The 23,589-nt window shown below is 42.4% G+C and overlaps 1 protein-coding gene across 1 annotated transcript in view; it reads left to right on the forward strand.

The window, feature by feature from the left end:
* Positions 1 to 564: 564 nt before the first annotated feature.
* The window catches only part of PCSK5 (proprotein convertase subtilisin/kexin type 5), a 250,946-nt gene continuing 227,921 nt past the window's right edge, over positions 565 to 23,589 (forward strand). The window contains exon 1 of the mRNA XM_068927337.1: positions 565 to 1,282. Coding sequence (XP_068783438.1) covers positions 1,085 to 1,282 — 198 coding nt within the window. The 5' untranslated portion in view covers positions 565 to 1,084. The remainder of the gene's footprint in view (positions 1,283 to 23,589) is intronic.

The raw sequence follows: 23,589 nt of genomic DNA on the forward strand, positions 1-23,589 counted from the left end.
AGCTCACTTCCACCCCGCCGCGCTGCGCCCCCACCGCTCCTGCCGCCTCACCCTCGCGGCCCACGGGCAACCACCGACTTGGTGAGGCCGCGCGCGCCGGGTGGCGGCAGCCTTCGCAGCGCGCTCCTCCTCGGCCGGCCGCGACACGCCGCGCCCTGCGGCGGCCTTGGCCCGCCCCCCCCTCCTCCCCCACGCGTGGGGTTTGGCGGGCGTTTCGACGCCCGATAACGCCCAGCCGCGTTGGTAAGGTAAGGGCGGGAGGGCGCCGCGAGGTCACCACGCCGCCCAGGCCGGCTGTCCTCCCCGCCGCCCCGCGTGTCCCCCCGCGCCCACCGCCACCGCGGCGGCCCGGCCCCGCCGCGGGCCTCGCCGGACCGGACCGGACCGGGCCGGACCGGGCCGGGCCGAACCGGGCCGGGCCGGCGCCCCCCGCGGGGCGGCGCGGGGCGGCGGCGCGGAGGCCATTTCCCCTCGCCCTCCGCGCCGCCGCCGGGCGGGAGCGCGGGAGGGAGGGGAGAGGAGGGAGGGAGGGAGGGAGGGAGAGAGAGGGAGGTGACCGAGGCTGACTGGAGTGAGGCGCTCAGCTGCCAACACTCACACACACTGCCTGCCGCTGCTGCTGCGCTGCTCCTGGGCTCCGGGCAAGACGGGGGAGAGCGAGAGGGACGGCGAGGAAAATAAAGAAGAGGAAGAGGAGGCAGGCGGTCATTAGCAAGGGGAGAGCTGAGAGAGGAGGGAAGAGAAGGCGACCTCCCTCCCCTGCGGAGAGAAGACTTTCCGTGTAGCTGGGGAAAGAGGGAGAAGGCTGGAGCTCAGAAACTGTGCGAGAAGCTTTCCAAGCAAGTTACTTAATCCCCGAAGAGCAGAGGGAGGAGGGGAGAGCGGTCATCACCGCTGCTGATAATAACTGTTATTCCCGGCCCCCGGTAGTTTAGCCCCCCAGGCGGTTCAATGCACTATTCCAAGCTCTTCCTCGTCTCCTCCTCGGGGTAACTTCGCCGCCGGTGCCGCCGGGGGGTGAGGAGCAGAGCCGCGGAAGAAGGAAGGCGAAGTTTGGCGGGGGCTGCGCGCGGAGCAGAGGAAGATGGGCTGGAAGCGCCGCTGCTGCGGGGGAGGCGGCGGCGGAGGGGACCTGCTCTGCCTGCTCACCCTGGTGCTGGGCTTCCTGCTGCCCGCCTGCAGGACGCGCCTCTACACCAACCACTGGGCTGTGCGGATCGCTGGGGGGCTCCCGGAGGCCAACAGGATAGCTAGCAAGTACGGATACGTCAATATAGGACAGGTAACCCGCCTTACAACTACTTCTGCGCAGGCGGCGCCGCTCCCGCCCGCCGGGCAGGCACCGTCCGCTGCCCCCGCCGCGGGCCCCGCCAGCGCCGCCGCCGCTGCCGCCGCGCCCCGGCCCGGCCCGGCCCGGCCCGGCGAGCGGCCGCGGGGCGCGGGGGCAGGTAGCGGGGCGCCGCGCCGGGGCGGTGGCCGGGGCCGGGGCCGGGGGGGAGGGCGGCGGGGGCTAAACTCTTCCCCCCCCCCCGAAAAAAAAAAAACCCAAATCGGAATGAAACACCGGTTCGTCCTTCGCGAGCCCGTGGTGCCCGCGGAGCCGGGACGTGGCAGCGGCCGCCGGGGGCTCCCGCCCCGCTCTGGGCGGCGGCGGGGCGGGGGGCCGCGGCCGCGCGGCCCGCGGGTGCCTGGGCTCTGCCCCGCCGGCGCGGCGTGCCCGCGCCTCCGTGCGGCGGCGGCGGCGCTGCCCGCGGCTCGGCTGACAGCGGGCGAGGGGCGAAGGCGGCCCGTAGGTGCCAGCGCGGCCAAGGTAGGATCGGGCAGGTCTCCCCTGGGCTCCGCCGGGCAACACCTGGATGCCGCAGGAGCCGCAGATGTGCAGCGAGAGGACACCTGGAACGGGCCCGCTCCAGGAATCCGTCCGTGAGAAAATTCCTGGATCCAGACGGATCCAGGAACGGCAAGTGAGGAAACACCTGGTTCCCCCTAGATCCAGTCACGCTGGAAAATCTGCTGCTGCTGCATCTAGGCGCTGCTGCTGCTGCTGAAAAATGTCATAAGATCGCCTTTTTTTTTTTTCTGACAAATTTGCCGCCGCGGTATGCTAGGCTTTCCTGACATTTAGCCTCAAAATGTGAGTCACGTATGTAGGGCATAGCAAGTTGAATGCCTAAAAAATAAACAGTTCTGTCGCATGCCTGTGTGCGAACATCCAGGCACGATTTTTCTAGACAGTAGTTTATACTACGTGAATTCAGAGTTTAGAAACAAGCATTTGCAGGTACAGAAGGCTTCATCCTATACATGAGATTTGCAAAATTACAGTTGCGTTAGTGCAACAGGCCTTTTACATCCACCGGCTGAAAGTGACGCGTATCTGGTTGTTATTTGTGTTGTATCACTAAGGCAAAAGTTTGAAGCGTGCATCTCAACCGTTCCCGATTACTGCCCACCTGAATAAGACAGCTGTGCAATTTATTCATACGAATAATTTACGTAAGAGAAGCCAGACTGCAGCAGTACAATACATGATGTATACAGATGCAGATCTTTAGGAAGGCTGAGCGCCAGCTTCCCCCTTGGAACGCTTGGGCAGGTAGGTAAGGCTATTCCCATTCGGAGGGACAGAAATTCATGAGGAAGTTTTTGTGTCCAGATTGAATCCATACCTTGAAAGTGCCCTTTTTAGAAGATGAAGGAATCCAAGAGCAAAGTTTTTTGCACCCATGTGTTTTGCTTTTGCCTTATGCATGTCTTTCACACAAGGTGTTTTTTGTATATTCCTGTTTGGACCTTTAAAGTGCTGAAATAAGTAGCAGTTAGCTGATGAGAGGATTCACTTCTTCCTCTTTTGTCTTTTGCCAGGCCAGCTGGCCAACTTAAGGCCTGCTTTTTTATCCCTTGCACATCCAGACCTCCTGCTGGATTAAGGAAAGAATATACTAAGCTGCTGTGGTCTTCTTGTGTGTCAGTGAAGTGCCATGTACACACACCTATGACATATTAATAATAGATACGTTACTGATCAGGTGTACAGATAGGAATGAGGGAAAATAGCGGCCATGAATAATGAACAACTGGAAAATACTTTACGAGGTATACAGATGAAAAGAGGACATACGTGAAGGGAGTCAGTACTGCTAGTTACGTACATAGGGAGAATGCAAGGCGACGAGTATAATACTGTTAACTGATGCCTGTGTGAGAAAGAAAACTTTGCTAATAATATGAACTACGCTGATGGGTGGTTCCTAGTCTTCTGACTGCTACCAACTGCTGAACATAGGAAGCTGGCGGCGGGCACGCACACAGATAGTCCGCAGAGCTTCCTGTATGTATTTTGGATTGGTGTAACCAAGTGCTAGATGTCATTCTGTCCTTCCAGTGCAGAGCTCAGAGCTCAACTGTTGTGCAGTTAAGAGGTCTTATGCGTTTGCAGAGACTTAACGCAGAGCTGCCTTTCATGAGTGTCTGTTTAGGATGGCCAGTTTTAGGTTTCTGATCATTCCTAGCAAAATCATCTGCAAATGGTATTTCTGTGTTGGCATTTTCATTAGTACTAGGTGGGCGTTCTAGTGTTTGCAGTGATTCTTTCTTCTCTTATTCCCTCCCTGTCCTTTTATTACTTTTATCAGGTCTCTAGATAGGACGTATAATGTAAGAATTCAGAGTTCAACGTATGTAAGGTAATTAGATTGCCTGTGGTTTAGTCATACATGGTTTACCATTCAAATATATGGGTCAAAGCATGCATGAAATAATTATATTTCTTAAGAAACTGAGAAAGTGTGTATCCTCTTCTGTGGAGCTTATCCGTCATTGCACGCAGAGCCTATTGCTTAATAATGACAGGTAAAGAGGAATGTGAAAGCTACATTTTAGAGAAAGGAAGCTAGGAAGAGGTAGGACTGATGAGTAGGATTTGTCTGTAATGGGCTTTTTTCATAGATTTCAAAAAGCGGGAATTCCTTGACACATAACAGGAAGTGCAAAACAATCTATGAGAAAGGCATCTACTGTTTATTGTTAAGAGACAATTGGAAATAATTTAAAAATCTTTATTGACTGTAGGATGGTGAAAGACATTGTCTTAGTTGACTACAGTATCAAAACACTGAAAAAAAGAAAACCAGTAAGCAGAATTCTGTTAGAGACAGGACTTCCCATGCTTAATGTCTGCATATCTTAGCAGCCATGCCCAGGTAATTAAGCTTTGCTTTTGCAGGTGACATCTCTTCTAGGTAAGCTGAAAATCAGCGAGTAAAGCTGAATGTGTCAGGAAGAGCTAAGCTATGTTTATTTTTGCTTGAAGATGGCAATTTGCAACTCTCATGAAAGTACACATCCATAAATAATTTGAAATAGATTTAAAAAAAAAACAGTATAGTGCATTAAGCTTCTGGTTAAATTGAGAGCTCACCTTTAAGAAGACAATGCAAAAAACTAAATCAAAGTTCTGCTACAGCTGACCCAGTGAACTGACCCAGTACTATTGACTCAGACAGATAAAGGAATTACAGTATTCTAGGTAAAGGTTAATGAAATTGTGTATAAAAAATGGAAGTCGGGTAGGGACAGTTGCAGAGTTGGAAAACAGAAGGATTCTGAAAACGTACCTAACTGCATAATTAGAACGGAAGGAAAAGAGGAGGAGTTTGAGGGTATTATTCTTATCAGCCAGTCTATCAGTTTTAAATGAGCGGAGGTACAACAAGGTATGAGAGGAAGAGAAATACTAGGGTGCTTTAAGAATAGACAGTTAAGGGTAGGCAATATTTGGGTTGTGTTTGTGGAGAAATGATGCTGAATGGTGACACAAGACACCGCAGCGGACACAAGACGGTAGACAGAAGGCTGTGATTCTTGAAGGTCAGAAAACATCCCTTCTCTTAGTTCTTGTTATTTGCTGCGCTCCTGATACTACAATTTAGTCCTCCCTTTCTTGGTGCTCATGTGATTTTTCAGTAAAATAACATCTCACTGAGGCTCGAAATATCTCTAAGTCCATTTTCATTACCATGGTGATGTCAGGAAAGCCACAAAGCCTAGCCGAATGATAGTCAGTCAGGAATAGATGGATGAAAAAGGTGTGTTAAAGGAGGACTAGAGATCGCCTGCCAGTGAGCTGCTGGGTTCTGCAACTCACAGCTTCTGGTAACCTCCTATTGCTCTTGAATTCTCCCTGTGGTCTCCATCTCCTGTTACATGTCTCCAGCAACTTGAACCCGTCAGCTTCTCTGCTTATTGAAAAGCAGAGTTTTCAGTGGACTTTGAGGAGATATGGCACAAAAGAGAAAGAAACTGCTGTTACTTTGTATTTTCCCAGGCACTATGTTCTGGTTCTTGTTTTCCATACTTGCTCCAATGTGCTGCTCATTTATCCTGTCTTTTTCTTACCGTTACCAAGGTAAAATTTATAGTAAATGTAAAAGTTTGGTTGTTCTTCATAGATACGTGAATTCTAACAGTGAATCTACTGAGACTCTTGTTCATTTCCTTCATCTGTGGTTTGGAAATGCAAGAAGTGACTTAGACTTTTCAGTGTATCAGCCGGTATTCCGTTTCTGTTGGAAGACTCCTTTCCCCATAGGACTAGAACGAAAGCACAAGTGTCAAAAAGATTGAAGCAGTGGATCACCTTATCAACTGAGGCAAGTGAGCAGGATGTCTTACTGAACGTCTGTGATTTTGATCACTTGTAGGTAGGGCCGCCAGTGTGGAGCTTGCTCATTTGGACAGTAGGACCTGCTTGAGCTGACACTCAAGTAATGACTTCATTTACGGCCTGTTAAAAGCCTTAACCGTGACTTAAAGCTATGGTACTTAGCTACTGATAACGTAATTTGTGTAACAAAATCACAACTGCATTAAAGCCAGTGGAGCAAACACAGTGAAGCATCAATGTAAGCTACAAAGGAATCAGTCCCAAGGCCCCCTCTGTTTGACTGGAGTATAAAATAGCATAAATATCTAAAGTTGTGATTTAAATGTATATATTTGTTTTTTTTTAATTTCCTCATGTATTTCAATAATTTCTATCCTGGATGTGCAATTAGTAGTTTCTCTAGCGAGTGAATCCTTGTGTCGTGTGAAGAGTGCTCCCTTACTGGTCTTGCGTGCGTCTCTGAGGAAAGCCAGGGCCTGGCGATCCCTCTGGGGCTGTGATAAGGTATAATGCAAAGCAGCCGTGGAATTGCTCTAAGCTACACGCTGGATGGAGCAATAAGGGACGTACCCTGTCACCTAGCAGTTCCTCGTTGACATTTCTTATGTCGTTGCTTACAATCGCGTGTCTTTCAGTGGCTGCACTGAGCATACCTTTCTCCTAAAGCAAGGTGTCTGTCACTGGCTTCTGGGAAAGTTTTGTCCACGCTTGGCTGTCTGGATGGAAGCTGCTGAAGGGTTTATTAAAACATATAGTCTGCATTGCATTTTGTACAATTGGCAGAAATACTATGACTGTGCTGATAGAGTGGAGATTTGCTACTATTCAGTGGAAGACGGAAGTTTTCTTTTGATACAACCATGAAAATTATAGTATACAGTTATGTCATCTTGGTTCCCATGGTTTTCCTTGTTTCTTCTAAACACAGCTTCTCAGTGGGTATAAATTTGTGGTTTGGTGCTGAAATATTCTTGATAGACTGGGGAAAGAAACACCAGCTTATAGAGGGATGACTTGTGAAGCAGCTGTGAAGCTGGGAACGCTAATCCTGGCTTCAACGCTCAAACCCTTTGTGCTCTTGAGCTAATAACTTAAACTAGTAACTTAAACTGTGGGCACATGAGTTTCTTCTCGTTCCAAACATGTGGGCTTCCAAATTAGGACCGTTTTCAAAGTCTGTGCTCTTGTAGAAATTGGTGCTGCATCAGTTTCTGTCAGTTGCTATTGGGAGCCAGGAGCTCCTCCTTCAGGCAGGGAGCTTTTCTTGAGGGTGTGGGAGGGAATGAGAGAAGCAAACAGCTGATACCCCCAAGGAGATGGAAGAACGGAAGAGGTGCAGCTATCCTTTCTTTGGCTCCAACAATGAAGAGAAATGCTTCATTAATTAATACAGAGGGAAACTTTAGATCCCCCCATTCCTTTTTTTCTTCCTTAATTCTAGGCAGGGGCTGAGGATGGCACTTTTCCAAATCTCATCTTTCCTCTTCTGATACTGGAAGAATGTATTCTTCCAGTAATCTTGCCTTTCTGATCTCTTCCAGGGGCTAGTGGCCTAGTCCCCACCTTTTTTCACCTCAGCGGGTGACAGGCTGCCGTTCCCCCCATTTCCTGCCCATAAGGAGAACATGCTGTTTACAAAGAGAAACCTGAGTGTGCTAAGCTTGATGAGCTGCCCAGGAGCTACTGTTTGTTATGTGGATTTGGGTTTTCTTAGATGCATAATAAACAACGATGTGATTTACTGAAATATAAGTTTTATCAGAAGTTTACAGATTTAAAGCCAGCAAATCACAGAAAGAGCTAATAAATATTAGTTCATGTCAAACCTGAGATCCCAGTGGTGGCAGAGAGAAGACGCTGTGTAACAAGATCAATTGATCAGAAAGAATGGGAAGAATGGTTGTTTTCCAGTTTCCAAATCTATTCCCGATGGAAGGCAAAAGGAGATATTACAAATCAAGTAACTGAAATTGGAAGACTGGAGAAGAGCATTGCAGCTGACAGAAAAGGGAGCTTAGACAAAGACAAAGAGCCTAAAGTAAGGTTGTCTTCAGCAAAGAGAGGAGATTGCTACGAACATCTTACATGGATGGTCTCCAAAAGGCAGGATATGTGCTTTGCGTGCAAGGCTCTGTGTGCAAAAAGGTTTACTTACCCAGGAGTAGTAAAACAGAGCGTTAATACATGAGACAGGCCCATTAAGAGCCTATATGGTCACAACACTGAAAGAGAGTGAACTCTTACCAAAATTTAATAGGTTGAATAATAAGTTTAATAAAATCTTAAGTACTAAAAATGAGTATATTAAGAGAATCACAGCTAGGTGTGCTCCAAGCTACATACACATGAAGGTGTAGTGGGGTTACAAAGATGCACCAAGGAAAATTGAATTCTCTCTTATTTATGGCAGAAAAAGCACATTTGAGAGCTGGGGAAGAAATGTAACTGCATAAGAAAGGCAGTGACAGAAAGCAACTCTCCCAAAGCCAGCAGTCCAGAGAGACTGGTCTGCAGATTGTTTTAGCAAGCTTTGTGGGGTCAGAGAAATATCCACCAGATAGATAGACCTTTAGAAAATGTAAGCACCAAAACAACATTCTTGCAGATGCTCACAAGCCACAAAAACAGGAAAACAGCACATATTAGAGAGTACAAAGGGTATGTCAAGGCTAATTACTTCATACTTAGCAGTACTCTTGTCAGTGCAGTTAAAAATGGGAGCAGGGAGGGAAGGAGAGTAGAGCATAACACTACTAAAAATGAGCTTTTATACGGAGTTTGACGAAGAAAAGTGTGTGCCAGATGGGTTCTGGTTATAAAGGCAACCTAATAATAATCCTTCTATATTGTTGTAAAATAAGGGAAGAGGAGAATCTGGGTTTGCAGCGGAGTAGAAGCAAGCTACAGATTATGTGATGATTCTTTATTTAAAGCCCTTGGGCAAACACAGACGAAATAATACTTTTAAGAATAACAAGTAGTTACAAACTCAACTTTCAAATGGCAATGGTTGTGGGAACTGCTCCTTTCAGATAAAATGTCTAAGGAAGAGGACCAGGCTATATTTAAATGGAAGAAGAATAAATCTGTAAAACATGTTGAAGTACATCAGTAGCATGGGCAATGCATGTAGAGATACAGTGCCTTCTGGCACCCAAAGCAGTAACAACTGACAGCCGTGGAAGTGGATCCGTTGGGAGAGATCTCAAGAAATCAGCTTGTCCGTTTGTGTGTCCTGAGGGAAGATAAGCTATGCCTACATTTTTCCTGGCAGATAGCTAACCTGTTCTTGAAGGTCTTCAGTAAGGAGACTGCCCAGTGCCAGGGCATGGGCGATTCTGGTGGTTCGTTATTTTCATTGGGCCCTTGAAGTCTAACCTGCATCTCTCTTCCTGCAGCTTAAGGCCCGCATTTCTTGTCTCGCCATGACTATGAAGAAAAGGAACAGCAGGGAAGCTGTAATGTTCCGTTCTTCCTGTCACCCACTTTTCTCTTTTTTCACCCAAGCCCAGTTCTCTCTGTTGTTTTACGTAGGTCACGTTTTCACTGGTCAGTTTTGCTGTCTAGCTCTGGTCTTTCAAAGTGATCCTCATCTCGAAAATGGCTGGAGTATTCCTGCTAGGGCTTCACTGCTGAGTTGACCATAAGGATTCCTTCAGGTATCTTGAGGACAGCACTCTCATTCGTATATCCACTTATGGTGTTTATCTTTCCCGTGGCCATATGACATTGCTAACTTATGTTCAGCTTGTGATCTGCTATAGTTCACAGACTGATTCTGCCAAATTCCTAGCCAGTTGCTCTCCAGCCTGAATTTGCCCAATAGAATATCCTTGATTAGGTGTAATACTTTGCGTATGTCTTTGCTGAATTTTGTCCTATTTTTCCAGACCTAGTTTTCCAGTTTGTCAAGTACATCTTGAATTCTGTTCCTGTCCTTCAGCATGCTTGCAGCCCTTCTCTGCTTCTTCTTGTGCATATGTTTAATAGGCATGTTTCCTATGCCAGTATCCAAGTCACTGATGAAAATATGGACCAGAAATAGTTTCTAGAGGAACTCCGGCAGGCAGTGCTGTGCACCCCACTGTAGTGAACAGACACATTAATGTTATCTACTTAGTTTTGTTGCTTACCATTCCATAGTTTAGTTTTGGTCTCTACTTCAGGAATTTGAAGAGGACAGCTAATCAAGTAATATTTGAAGGTAGATACAATTTTTGATTTGCAAAGTATCCATTCACAATGAATATAAAGTCACAGGGATACTGAATTGCAGCTCAAGGCCATTTCCTTGCTGTTGTAAACCTTCAGGTCTTCACCTCTCCACCACTTTTAAATCATTTTAAAGCTAATCATTTTTAAAAGTGGTAAGGTTACTTGTGTTCAGTCTGAAAAGCTGTGTTTTACTGGCGTCAAGTTTACAGACTGAATTTAGTTGTAGCTAGTTTATGTCTGTTTGTTCTTTTGTTAAAATAGCTCTTCTGTCTCTCCAGCACTTTTGCAGAGGTCAACTTACCTTGAATTTTGCTAGTGTGACTTCTGGTTTCCTTTTAGAAAAGAGGCTTCCAACTCCCATAGTCATCCTAGTTGCTATGTTTTAATTGAACTCTGTTTAATTTGACCAGAAAGATGGCCAGCTTGTGTACAGCCTCACCACTGCTTTGTGCAGTGTCTTAAATAATTCTCTGGTCTTTGTCACGCAAGATATTTCCAGTACTATATTTGCATGTTTTGCAGCTGTGTTCTGTGGTTTTGTGATTGACCGGTATATCTTTCTGTTCCTTTCCAAATGATGAACTGTAAAATCACAAGACAGGCAGATACATATGTCAGCCACGGATCTGAATAAATCGTGTGACCCCTAGTGAGAAACCGTGATGCTCTTTGTCACCTGCCAAACACAGGAAAAATATGATCAAACAGAATCCTGCTTGCCAAAGATGTATAGCTTAAAACAGTAAGTGATTATTTGGCAACATGCTGGACCCAATTTGCCTGATATTTGCAGAATGAAATACTCTTTGGAATGGAATGGTGGCAAGTCCAGAGGAATATCACAGCTACATCACGAAATCCTGCCAGAACAGCTTGTTGTGGAAATTCTTGCAGACTGCATGATGGTATGTTAAGGAGAAGAGATTGTAAAAAGTGCATTAGCCAGGCATGATCATTGATCATATAGTGCTAAACAAATCAGGAAAGAAAAAATCTCAGCTCCGACTCTTCCATATAGAAGGAATCTGCTGACAGGGTGACAGTATACTTCTAAATGAGGGATATCCATCAGCAAGGGGCCGATTTTGGTCAAGTTAAGGCATCTTCAGGCTTTCCTCCTTTTACTCTTGTTTTAGAGACATTTTTGTGCCAGCTGGGAGTAGGCCTCTCCAGGGCCAAACTGAAGTTGTGGAGGTGTTACAAGTAATAATTCAAACCTTTGCTACATTCACTTATTCATTCCTGTACAAACTGGAATAAAAACACTAGGTTTTGTGCAAGAGTGAATGCTTAATGGGCAGTGAAAGTGTTACAGAGTAGTGCTATGTGCTTGAAATTCAAGAATTAGGTAATATTCTTCTTTTTTAAGAATTTAGCTTAAGCAATGGTAGCATGTAGCTCCTCCTCTGCATAAAACTAGAGAACATGTCTTTACCTTCCCTTTGCAAAAAATATTAATACAGTAATCTGATGTCCTAAAAGCAAACAGCAAAGAAAATCCATGCTATGTGGCACTTCTAAAGCCAACAGTATGTCGTCCAGGGCATAGATAAGTTTTTCCTGTAAAATCTCTGCTCGTGTGAATGGCCTTTATTCAAACAGGCCCATAAGGATGTGAGGTTCTTTTGGATCTGTCAGAAGGTCCGTCTAGCCTGCCTGGTTATGGCAGTGGCATTCAGTTATTGTCTGTAGCAGAGAAAGAACAGAACAAGCAGCTGATGCTTCTCCCTAGTACTCCCTTCAGCTGTTTTCAGCTCAGGATGCTTCCCGAACTGGATGCAGTTTCTGTGCACTCAGAAATTCTCAGTGGATTTTTTGTCCAGACACTTGTCCAGTCTCTCAAATAAATGTAAACTTTCAACATCTACAATATTCTTTGGCAAGTATTTTAAAAGTCTGCTGCTTCACCATGCGCAGAACCACCTCTCTTTTCCTTGTTTTGAACGTGACTCCTGCTAGCTTTGTCTAATGGCCTGTAGTTCTTGTACAGAAAAAGACAGTGAAAGTCAACCCCACACATGATTTTTTAGATTTTTAGCATTTCATTTTTAACATCTCTTCTCTAGACTGAAGAGTCTTAGCTTACTTAGCTATTCTCTGTACAGAAGGTATTCCACATCTTTGTTTGTCCTTCTCGTCCTTCTTTGAGACTTTTCCAGCTCTAGTATGTCCTCTGTGAATAGAGGGGACCAGAACTGCGCAGTGTACTCACAGTGCAGAGAAAATTTGGATTATTTATACAGTGGCATCATGATGTTCTCTGCTTTGATCTCTGTGCCTTTCTCGATCATGATTTGCTTTTGAGGCTGCCACCAACCAAAGGTTTCCACAAACCATTGTACCATAACCCTGTGATCACCGCTCCTCAGTGGTACTGGGCAGCCTCAAAACACTTTGTTTTGTATTTGAGGTTAGTATTATACATCAGTTCATCTACCGAATTTCATTTACTATTTTATTGTCAAGTCGTTCAGTTTTACAGGGTCTTTCTGCAGCTCATGCAGCCAGTCTTTGTGACCAGGATCGTTAACAATAGCTGACTTCTGCACCTCATTGCTCGCTCCCTTTTCCATATCTTTTTTCACATGAAAAGGTATAGGTCCCAGAAAAGGCTCCAGCACAGGCCCTGGCAGAACTCTGGTAGGAACCTCCCTCCATTGTGAGAACTGATTATTCATAATCTTTGTTTTCAGTCTTCTAATTAATTGTTTGTGCAAAGACCATCCGCCTACGCTATGGTTTCTTAATTCCGTAAAAGCTTTTGGTGAAGGACATTGTCAAAAGCCTTTTGGAAATCCAAACAGAGTATATCTACTGGTCACCTTTATCTGCATGCTTGCTGACCTCTTCAACTCAATAGTTTTGTAAGGCAGAATTTTCCTCTATTTAATCCTTTCCAAGTAGGTAATTTTTTATCCTGGTGTCCATTATTCTCTTACTTCTTATAGTTTCTACTGCTTTTGCTAGTGGAGATCTCCTTTTAAAGATCGTTTATCACCCTGCTGTCCTTAGATATGAAAGCGGTTTTTTTAAGTGAGAGGTTTCATGCCAGTGTTCCAATGACTTTCAGCTACTGTAGTTTACTGAATTTGTTTATTCAGCTATGTCATCCCTATTCCTTTAGAACTCGTGGGCTGCAGGATATTTGTACTTAAAGGACCATATCCCAAGGAGCTCATCTGAACTAAATGGAAGCAAGCAAATCAATGAAATGTTAAACTTCGAAAAATATTTGATGCTTTTGTGAGCGTGCTGGCCTCCAGTGAGCCAAATAGGAAAATGAACAGCAATGACAAGTCTTTAAGCTGAGAAAGTTCCCCTATGCCCCTTGGTAATGTGTAGCACAGCTTCATTGCAGGAAGAGACTATAAAGTAAGCACTGTTTTCTCTCAAATAACCAAGCCCCGTCCTGCCCAGGAAGCAGTAGTGCTACGAGCTGGAGTGTAGAGGAGTAGCAAATATCTGAGCAGTGTTTTTATAGCTCAGATTATCTATTGCTTTTAAAGAAAAACACTGCACTCACTGAATCTCAGAGAGCCCCTGAAATTTAGCCCAGCAAAGCATTCACCTGAAGTTTGTAAAGGTCTCAATAGCCTTTCAACCTGAATGTTAGAAATGCAACTACAGGTATTGTGATAATATCAGGGAATCTTAACAGATCAGAAGCATTGTAGCAATGCCACAAATAAGAGCTCCAGCCTCAGTCAGTGTTACACATTGATGCAGTTTTCATTTTTCTTCTTGGAAGATTCACCTTCGCTCCACTGTAAGCCAAATCATTGCCTTTTTTTGAATCTGAAGGACAGCATTAGTGCAGTCTTATTCATACCTATTTGAAGGGCAAGGTCATTTCCAGAGCAGATATACAATATCTCCGATTTCCTTGGGGCTCTAACACCTGCCCATCTCTGCATCACACTCGTTATACCTTTCTGTCTGTCCAGTCAAGCAATCCCTTTACTTCAGTAGTAATCAGCTCAGGGAAGTCTCGCTGCCCCTCAGGGTTTAACAGACTCCTCTTACAGTTCTGAGGCCAGCGGCCAGCTGACAAATCACCAAGCCATCACCTGGGCAGACTGGTAATTAGAAATAAACAGAGTTGTGCTTTCTGAAAGAGTTAACCGTGCCGTAACGTGAGGTGCTCTGAACTGTGTTGGCAAAGGCAGCTAAACACATCTCATCGATAAAGGGTTCTACCATTGCAACATGGGTGCTTTTTTATAATTACATACCGTTTCCATCTTGTGAAATTTCAGTAATTTCCATTTCTTGACTAGGAATTAGGAATATTAATCTGACACTTTTAATTGCACAGTGAGTGAGTTCTAGAGATGGCTGGAATCTCTGGTGATTTCTTAATGTTTTTGAGCTTGTAGGACTGATAGGGCATGAAAATAGATGTTTTAGAAAGCAATTGCAAATCTGTTTCTACAGAAGAACACCTGCTTTTATCCAGTTCATTGCTAGCATTCCAGCTGACCAGCTTTTCCCTGTTTAAGTATTTAGATAGCAATATATTAAACAAATGTGCAGCAGAAACATTTCTCCTTTCTCCAGGGAAATGCAATTTGAAATATGCAGCTGAGCGTTCATTCAGCCTTCAAGTTCTAAGATTTTGTTCTCCAAACAAGAAGGCTGTTGAGGAATATTCTTTAAATGTGTGAAGTGAACATGGTATGCAAGCTTTGACATGTATTTTATCATTGGTTCTAGTAACTGTAGATATTTAACATTGAACTGCGATTGGCCATCAGTTCTCCTTGTCTTTTCTCTGTAGGTTGAAGTAATTTTGACGCTGATAGAAAAAATGTAGGCTTTAGAAAGCTAACGTGCTATAACATGCAAGCCTTGCTCCTATTTGAGGCCTGGATTCAGTATGTGTGGAGCATTTCTTTGCTGAGTGCTTATTGCAGCTCCCATTGATGACACTGGAAGAATCCCACTGATTCCAGTGAAAACTGAATTGAACCTTAATAGCTCTTCTGGCACTACTGAAGCTGGCAGAGCGGGAGAAATACCTATGTATATCTGAATTAGGAAGTGTTAGATTGTTTTCTGTTGTGGCTGGAGATAGCCACTTTTAGATGAATCTTGCTTGACTATGCCTAGAATTAGCAGTCCCTTGATTGGCTGTGCTCTTTTTGTGTTCTCCTCACTAAACCTGAGTTATTATCATGTTGACTTCTTTCTCACTAGGTTTGAATAGTACTTTAATACAATGAGTTTTAGTGGGTGGGGGGCATTGGCCTTGCTTGCTTACTTGCTTGTTTTTTTCCTTACACTTATCTGCAGATCCTGTCAAACAAAGGTTTTATTTTTTCCACAGTAAGAAATTACTGAACTTCAGTAACTCTTCATAGGATCCTCTTCAGAAACTGTTACTCTTACGAATAGTTGTTGCTCAAGTTGCTTTATCAAAATCATGAGATTACTTATGGGAGTGGAGATTGCTTGTGTAAATAATGGTTACTGGCAAACCTCATGTTTGTACAAATAGTGTCAACTTTTATACAGCTCTAACACTGATCAAATAAGATAGGTGAATATATCGTCATCATGTCTGGTTCTGGAAAGATTTTGCCTTTATACTTATTCAGTTAGGCCTGCTGTACAGAGTGTTAAATCATCAGACTTTGATACAGTACAAAGTCAAAGAGGTATGTAGTAGGTTCACCATAAAAAAGCGGTGGATTTAGTACCTCCACACATCGCGTAGATGAACTTAGCTCAGTCCTAGATATTCCCATGAGTCACTTCTTTATTATTCTCCAGTAAATTATATTAGTGATAGAGGAGGAAATTACTTAATTTAAGTCTCATGTGAAAGTCAGTTAAATGAAAACATTGTACTTACTGTGACCAATAAGAGCTGAATTCAGATTTGTAAGACAAAGTACAGTGTGAAAAGGTTTATTGCTGGCAATATAAATGTTCGCTGGAAACAGTATGACTACTGTAGGTCACTGCGTTAGTCATTTTGAATGTTATAAACTCTCTTGCTATTAATGTGCTTAAGAGTTTTATACTGATGTTTAAATAAGTACATGGAGATATAACAGCATATCTAACTTGGTGCCCTGTTCTTAAATCTTTCATTCATACAACTGTTCCCATTACATTTGATTTCCCTTGATTTATGCCTCTTAAATTCTGTTAACTTCAACGGAGTTATTTCTGATTTATGGTTTTGTAAATGAGAAGAGACTTGATCCCAGTGGTGCTGGGCAAATGTTTACAAGTTTCAGGACAGGGACGAGGGTTATTAAACGTTTCATGATGAAAATTTAAAAGGAAATGAACGTGAACTTTCTTTCCTGTGAACGTTTCCTCATAGTAGTTTGTTAAAACATAAAACCTATTTCTTAACTACCCGTTACACTGTTCGCATGATTGAAGTAGCAGTGTCAGCCAAATTCTTCTGCCGTATTATAATCACGTATCAGAGTACAAACATGGAAAACCTAGTAATCCTTAGAGTTTGGAGTAGCTATTAATACGTAGAATATGGCAGTTTTTGTTTGCTGCTTACATAAACATCCATGGTACAGCATGTATACGCATCCTCATTCTCTTACTGTCATTTTACATTTGTTCAGTAATGCAACATGAAATAGGATTCAAAGTCAACAAAGAAGCAACAAAGCTCTTTTCAGGTAATGCGGTATATATCATTTGGATGCTTTACAGTACGGAACAATGAGTTAGTAAAGGGGAGCAAGATTTTAGAATGAAACAACAATTTGGTGGACTACTTGCAATGTTAAAGATATTTGTTTCCTATCCAGTACCTTCCTTTTGGGAGCTGTTTACTGAAGCAAACGCTACCATACTGCTTGACAGCTTCCCCACAGACACAAACAACATTTGTTATGGCTTGAGCTTGCAATGGATGATGGTGTAATACTGTGTTGAAGCCGCTTTAGATGTTGGACAGAGAAAGTTTGTTCCTAGAGCAGAAAATAAATACGGTTTGAGGCACTCATTCTGTACTTAGAGAAATAAGGTGGTGACTCACAGAGCTTCAAAAAAGGGGACCTAAATTATCAGTTTACATTGCACTGCTTTGTGTTTTTAAAATAAACAATAGGAAAGATTAATAGGAGAGAAGGCAGTAATTGATTTCCTTTTGAGAATTTTCATGAAATGTTTAATGTTGCCCTGGAACTGAAAACCCCTAATGACAGGTTGCTGAGCAACCTTGCATTGCTTTATTTGATAGGGACATGAACTTGCCAATTGCTGCATTATCTCTTCAGGCAAAACTCTCCATGACAAAGGGGCTGCAATTATTAAGGTCCTTAGTTGTACTTGGATTGTGAAATTTCACCTGATGGATGTGGAAATGACTTTCTTCCCCATCTCCCACCCAACTCATTTAAACCAATATAGCTGTTGGTAGACCAAACTTAGCTTCACAGGAAAATCTGCTCACAAAGGAAAGTTGTTGCATCTGCATTCATTAATTTTTATCTACTTACTTGAACATTGTCCTTAAGGTCACAACCTGCTTGTCAGTCCGAGAGAGGAGGCGGATGCAACTGTGAGAGGAGGCGGATGCAACTGTTTCTTACTGACTTTAAAAGAATAAACTTAGTTATGGTCAGATTTCTTTTGATTTAGAGTGTTTGGATAATCAACATAGGGTCCATGTCTCAATTTTTATTCATTCCTAACAATACTGAGGACATATTTTTATGTCCTCATCTGTAGGGACGTGGTACTGTGCAGCAAGGATAATGTGTGGAGGATACCAGTAGGCAATACAGGTGAGACTCAAGGAGAGCTGTCCCCTGGCAACTGCAGCACATCCTTGTTTGCAGAGCTGCAGTTGGGAGAAGGTGGGGTCTGGGCTCAGGCTCTGCTTTTCTTGCTGTTGTTGGAGGGAATATGTATTTACCAGGGTCCTGTATGACCTGCAGTGGCTAAGGCACTATTCTCTTCACTTCTCATCTGTGTTCAAACTCAAACCTTTCCACCTTGTCTTTATTCAGGCAACTTTCTCTTGGCTTTACTGAACTGATTGATGTCTTCAGGATTTGTCTTTGGCCTTGAATATGCAATTTTTTCTTATTCTGAGAGAACTATCATTATTTGTAATTAAATAAGATCAAAGGGGTAAGCAGTTTTATTCCAAAGAGAATCAGCTACCCTCTCTCTCCTCTCCGAACTCAATTAATAAGGCGGAAAGATCTTCATTCCAAAATTTACAGGATTTAAATGAATATATAATCCAAAAAAGCTGCCACAGTCCTCTTTGGAAGGATTGTTTATCCTGTTTGGTAGGGTGGAGTAAATGAATAATTCGTGATATGATTAAGCACATATTAGAATAAAGCTATTGATACAGTTGTAGTTTATATCTTTTTAATATCTGAACTTATTTTATAAATTCCTACTATATCCTGAGAGCTGCGGCCTCTTTTCTGACTAAACACTTTGCCATTCTTACAGATACTTCCACCAAAACAGCTGTGCAAAGGCCTCTGAGTTGAGGGTCAATACATTATTTTTTTTGATGAGGCAAAACATTTTATACCACTGTTTGATTTTGAAGTTTCTTCTCTTTTTTCATGTAACTCCAAATGTTAAATACAGTTAGCAGGAGAGCACTAAAGTACTGGAATCCCCCAAAGCAGAATTTCACTTGATAATATTCGTTTTAAAATACGACTGTACAAACAAACGTATACACAGAAGGCATAATGCAGGAAGCTTTGTCTGATGTATCCTGAATTTTAAAAAAGTAATTAACCAATTATTAGCCCACCTTATTGCCCAGGTGAAAATTAATTTGTTTCACATTGCTAAATATATTTTGCAATATATTTAGAATAATTCTGTATTTAGAAAAATAGAATATTTCTAACTAGAAATTTTGAATTGTACATTTAAATTCAGATTATCCTTCAAATTAAATTTTAGTTTTAGTTTACATTGAGACTAAACGTACTCAGACTATATTCTGGAACAGAATAGAAGCCTTTGTATTGTTACAGAGATAATCTAGAATAGAACATTCAAACTCCTGTAAGAAAAGTCCACCGTAATTTAAAATGTTCTTTTTATGTTCTTTTCTTAACCTATGTGTTCACTTCATTTAGCTGCAGTTGTATTTTTTTGAGAACTGTAAAGCTTCCTAATAGATGCATTAAGGTGCAAATTCTCATTAAAATTTATGAAATGACTTTGAAAAAAAATCTCATCCTTGATAGGGAATTAGAAAAATATCAAGAATTAAAAATGACCTTAGAGTCTTGTTACTGGTTTTATTCTGAAAACAAAAGCACATGAAAAGTTAGAAGGTTGGAGAGTTTATTTCTGGTTTTTCCTTGAAACACTTAATGTGTTACATTACTTTAAAACAAAGTGCAGCAGGATGTAAGCAGCAGTAATAACATTCTTATCTGAAAGCATGTAATACAGAGCTACTTTATGTTAATGCCTCTGTTACTCAGTTTAGATGTCAACTGATTTGAAAAATCAAATTGGACTTTTCCAGTTAAACCTAAGTGCTCAAACAAAATTTCTCCATGCAAGTAGCTGAAACACAGTAGAAAATTGCCAAAACATGCAAAAGAAGTCAGGAGTGGCATATATTAATTCAGTAAGGTGATATATTTTTTTTCCCCATTTAAACTGGAGAGGGAGTTTCAAGAGTAAAGCATCAGCATATTCGTTCCTAGAATGTGAAGAGGTGTGCAGGCTAGTTTATTTATATGGAAGTTGCGATGCTTCTGTTGTAACAGACAAGTGGTTTGATTTGTCTGGCTAGTTTGGGTTTTTGTTTTTTGTGGGGGGGTGGTTCAGAAGGGAATATCCTCTTGTGTACTAGCAGCTGGCTAAACTCTTTTCTTCCAGACCGAGGATTTAAGAAACTGAGGAAGAACTCTGTATTATAGTATAGCTTTTTTACTAGTTGATGACTATTAGCTTCTCAGTTTACCTGGAATTTCCAGACTCAGAAGAAAAAGTTGCAAGAAAGTGTAAGGAGTGATACAGGCATGGAGCGTTTGAGGTCAAGTCCAGCATGTTCAGAACATCACCGTTCAGAAACAGAGATGCTGGCAATGCTCCGAGGAAATATCTGTTCTCTGTAAAACAAACCTGAAAAGAAAGAAATGTGAGAGAAGCACAGATAGGAATTGCCAGCTGAGGTTCTGCGTTCCTCAGGCACGTAGAGAGATATTTGCACAACTTGGACATCTAATTTGTGTTAGCTAATTGGGCTTAAAAGAGAAGTGAAGACTGTCTTACATGGGCATTTCAGTTTGAAATAACGCTTTTAGGGTAGCTCGGGTTGAGTTTGAGGTGATAATTGCATTCATACCCATATTGCTTTGGTTTCACCACTGCTTTGCATTCTTTTAGTTGACTGAGTTTGGGCACATTAAAAGTGCACTCTTTTTTTTCCAGTAGATGTTCCTTTAATGTACTGCTTTAGATATAAAACAGAGACTAACTACCAGGAGTTTTTCCCTTCTTTAGACTAGTCATCAGAGTAGCTTTATCTTGCTTCTGCTGCTCAAGACAAGACCACAACGCTCAGGAGTGCTGGCAGTTTCTGATTTTTTTTCTATGCCAGCTGCCTGTAGTAATCCAAGGAGCTGTTTTTAACTCAGTGTGGGATAGCGTAGGATATCAGCCCAAAGGGGGACTTCCTGAGAGCTTAAATATTTGGATAGAGGCCTTTTCTTCAGAACTAGAATTTTAGGTTGAATAAGTTCCTGAGGGCCTGTGCTTCTCTCTCCTAAATATTTCATTTACTGGTCTATGCAAGAGCCCCAAATTGTCCAAAACTGAAAGCAGACTGTTCCTTCTCCCCACCGCAGTGTGCTCTATGTAAGGAAACCCTGTTTCTTGTGCATGGCACGTGGTAGGGCTTTTTGACCTCAAATGCTGAGATCAGAACCCTGATTTTAAAACATTTAATGCCTCTTAAGCCTGCAAGGACGGAGGAGGGAAAAAGGGCAGCAGTTTTCTATAGTATCATTGAACCTGTTTTCACCTGTGGGCAGTGATAGTGGTATGGGCCAGCAGGGATCAGGTGAAAGGCTCTGGCCACATTTCCTCTGCATTTGCTGTAGAGCAGAGGAAGTTAAGTAGAATTGTAAGTCATGGGAATATTTGGTTCTGTCAGAAATAAAAATGCTTTGGAATACCAGGCTGGCTTCACTGGCATTTAATTTAGGGGAGAAAGTTCCCATTATCTCAGCACCTTCTGTTTCGGCAGTTTCACACCGAAACGTTTTCATTTGTGTGTGAAACATGGTTTCCAGTGTCCTTTGTATCATACGACCAAGTTTGAAATACTGTTGAGGTACTTTTGTCAAAATGAGGTGATGAAAGTAATCCTAATAAACTTCCTTCTCTCTCTCGTCTTAATATTTTTTTCTGTGAACAATTTTGACACTGTAGAGATTTGTTCCAATTCTGAAAGAAGTGAAAAGTCGACTCTCCAACCCTTTGTGAAATACGCTTCTGAACCTAATTATAGTGATTTATGTTCCAAATCTGCACAGGGGTAACAGATCTGTGCTTGCTGGGCTCTTTCCAGGACTTCGTTGAGTTTAGAACTAGTGAAGAACTGGACGCGATCTTCCTTCCTTTCCCAATTCGTTTTGTACCAAAGCTGTTAAAGTCCAGAGGAACAGGGACCTTAATTAACCATACATCCACCAATTCACCACCAACTCGGATCGCATGTTGCTTTCCATTCAGCCCACTGGGAAAAAGTGTATTTTGCAGCCAGATGTCCAGGTAATTCGTCTATTCAAGAAACAGAAGAATTCTACTCAAAGAATAGAAGAGTAGAAGTGTTTTAGTTAATTTGTTAGATAAGCAGCTGATGGGAAGGCATCTCTCGGGCTGTTTCCCATTGGCAAGTGGTTGAACAACTTGCTTGCTCATGTGCTCTTACATGAAAGTTTCAATTATAGTTTCAGGGTATATTTAGGTGAGTGTAGTTGTCATATATGGATATTGAAGGCAACTGTAGCATTTATATTTACTTGCAGAGTTTGAGGACAGTCATAGATGAAGACAGATGAATTCATTCAGTCATTATATCCTAAATTACCTCAAGACTGTCTCAGACTATAAAACTCTAAAATGAAGAAGTATGTTCTAAGAACTAAGCTTAGAAAGTTAGACTCATGTTTCATAGTTAATATTTTTAAAATTCACTTCATTTTCCAAACTTTAAAAAGAAAACAAGACCTAGTAAATATAAAACGAATGTATATATGTGAATGTTTTGCTTTTCTGGGATTCCACTGCAATGTTGTCAGATTATTATTGCCATGAGTTATTTTATCCTTGATTAAACATTGTATGGTATTACTTAAATTTATGTATATATGTATTTTAAATTTTTAGTGATGAACATTGCTTCCAAAGAGAGTAAATCCCTTCCCCGCCCCCTCACTTGATTTTGGCTAGGCAATTCTTCAGGATTGTTTCTCCATCTCTTTTTAAAGAAATCAGGTCTTCCGGGTCAAAAAGAAGATTACAAAGATTTCCCGAGGATAAAACAGCTAAATTGTCATCAGTCTCTAAGGTGGTTAGATCTGCAATCTGGTGTTTCTGTCTTTGCATTACTTTCCCTCTGAGAGTGCCTCTAAGACCTGGTAATTAAAAGTATAAAAAACAATTTAACAAGAACATCCATAATGATAAGTTTTATTGTGCTATATATTTCCATGGTTTAACTATTCTCCAAGTGGTCCAAGGATTTGGAAGGTCTAAGTAAATTCCCGTTAAGGGAAAAGAGGGCAATAAAATTTTTAATAACACTGGCGTTACCTTACTGCGAGAGGCACCGGCAGTTAGTGAATATGAATTAAATTCCATTTAAAAGGTTTGAGATTGTGTTATTTCCCTAACAGTTATGAAGTAAAGCTGTAGGTCTCACCATTTTTATCAATTATTATTAATAGTTGTTATTACTATTTGAAAGTCGATGGTGCCTGGAAGATACAGCATTACAATTACCACATTTAATTCTAAGGCCTTAATTCTGTCTCCTGAGTGTAAGGTCTTGGGGGAATACCGCTATCAAGCATCATCAGCCCTCAGGATTTTCCCCTTTGGTTGGAAGGTGTAGATAGCGTGCAGCTCCCTGCCTACGTGGGCAAGCCTCAGGGCTAAAATGTGCCTGGGGCTGTCTGCTGGCCCTCTGTTCCCTTCTGCAGTGGCTAGTGCTGCTAGATGGTGAGACCTCGGGAGCACAATTAGGCCATCCCCAAAATCTGCTGGTTTGGGTGCCCTTAAAGGGTGTCTATCTTAAAGGGTATCTATGCAGTTTGGTGCAGTTGCACGTATTGAGCTCTGTCTGTTGAAATGTGTGTTTTTGTATATACACACAGAGTAGTAGCTCTCTGATTCACACTAATGACAGCAAGGGGCATAAAAGCCTAACCTCTGCAGAGTGTTTTGGTATGGTGGATATGCCCGCTACAGTCTGAGGACTGTACTTACAAACTAAGAGTAACCTCACTTGCGTGTTATGAGCATGTCAGTCCTGTCTGAGGCTGCTCTTGAGCCCAGGCAGCGTCTGGGAAGAGAAGGGTTGTGCCCCTTTGCCTCAGGACAACGTACTGTCTCCCATATTGGTGCTAGCCTGGGAGCCAAATTTCAAGGGTTGCTATAAATAATGATTTTTTTTTTTAAATGCAACGTTGGTCTGATGTTTAGTGACATCCATTGTGCTA

Source organism: Struthio camelus, chromosome Z (assembly GCF_040807025.1).
Source record: "Struthio camelus isolate bStrCam1 chromosome Z, bStrCam1.hap1, whole genome shotgun sequence".
Taxonomy (NCBI): domain Eukaryota; kingdom Metazoa; phylum Chordata; class Aves; order Struthioniformes; family Struthionidae; genus Struthio; species Struthio camelus.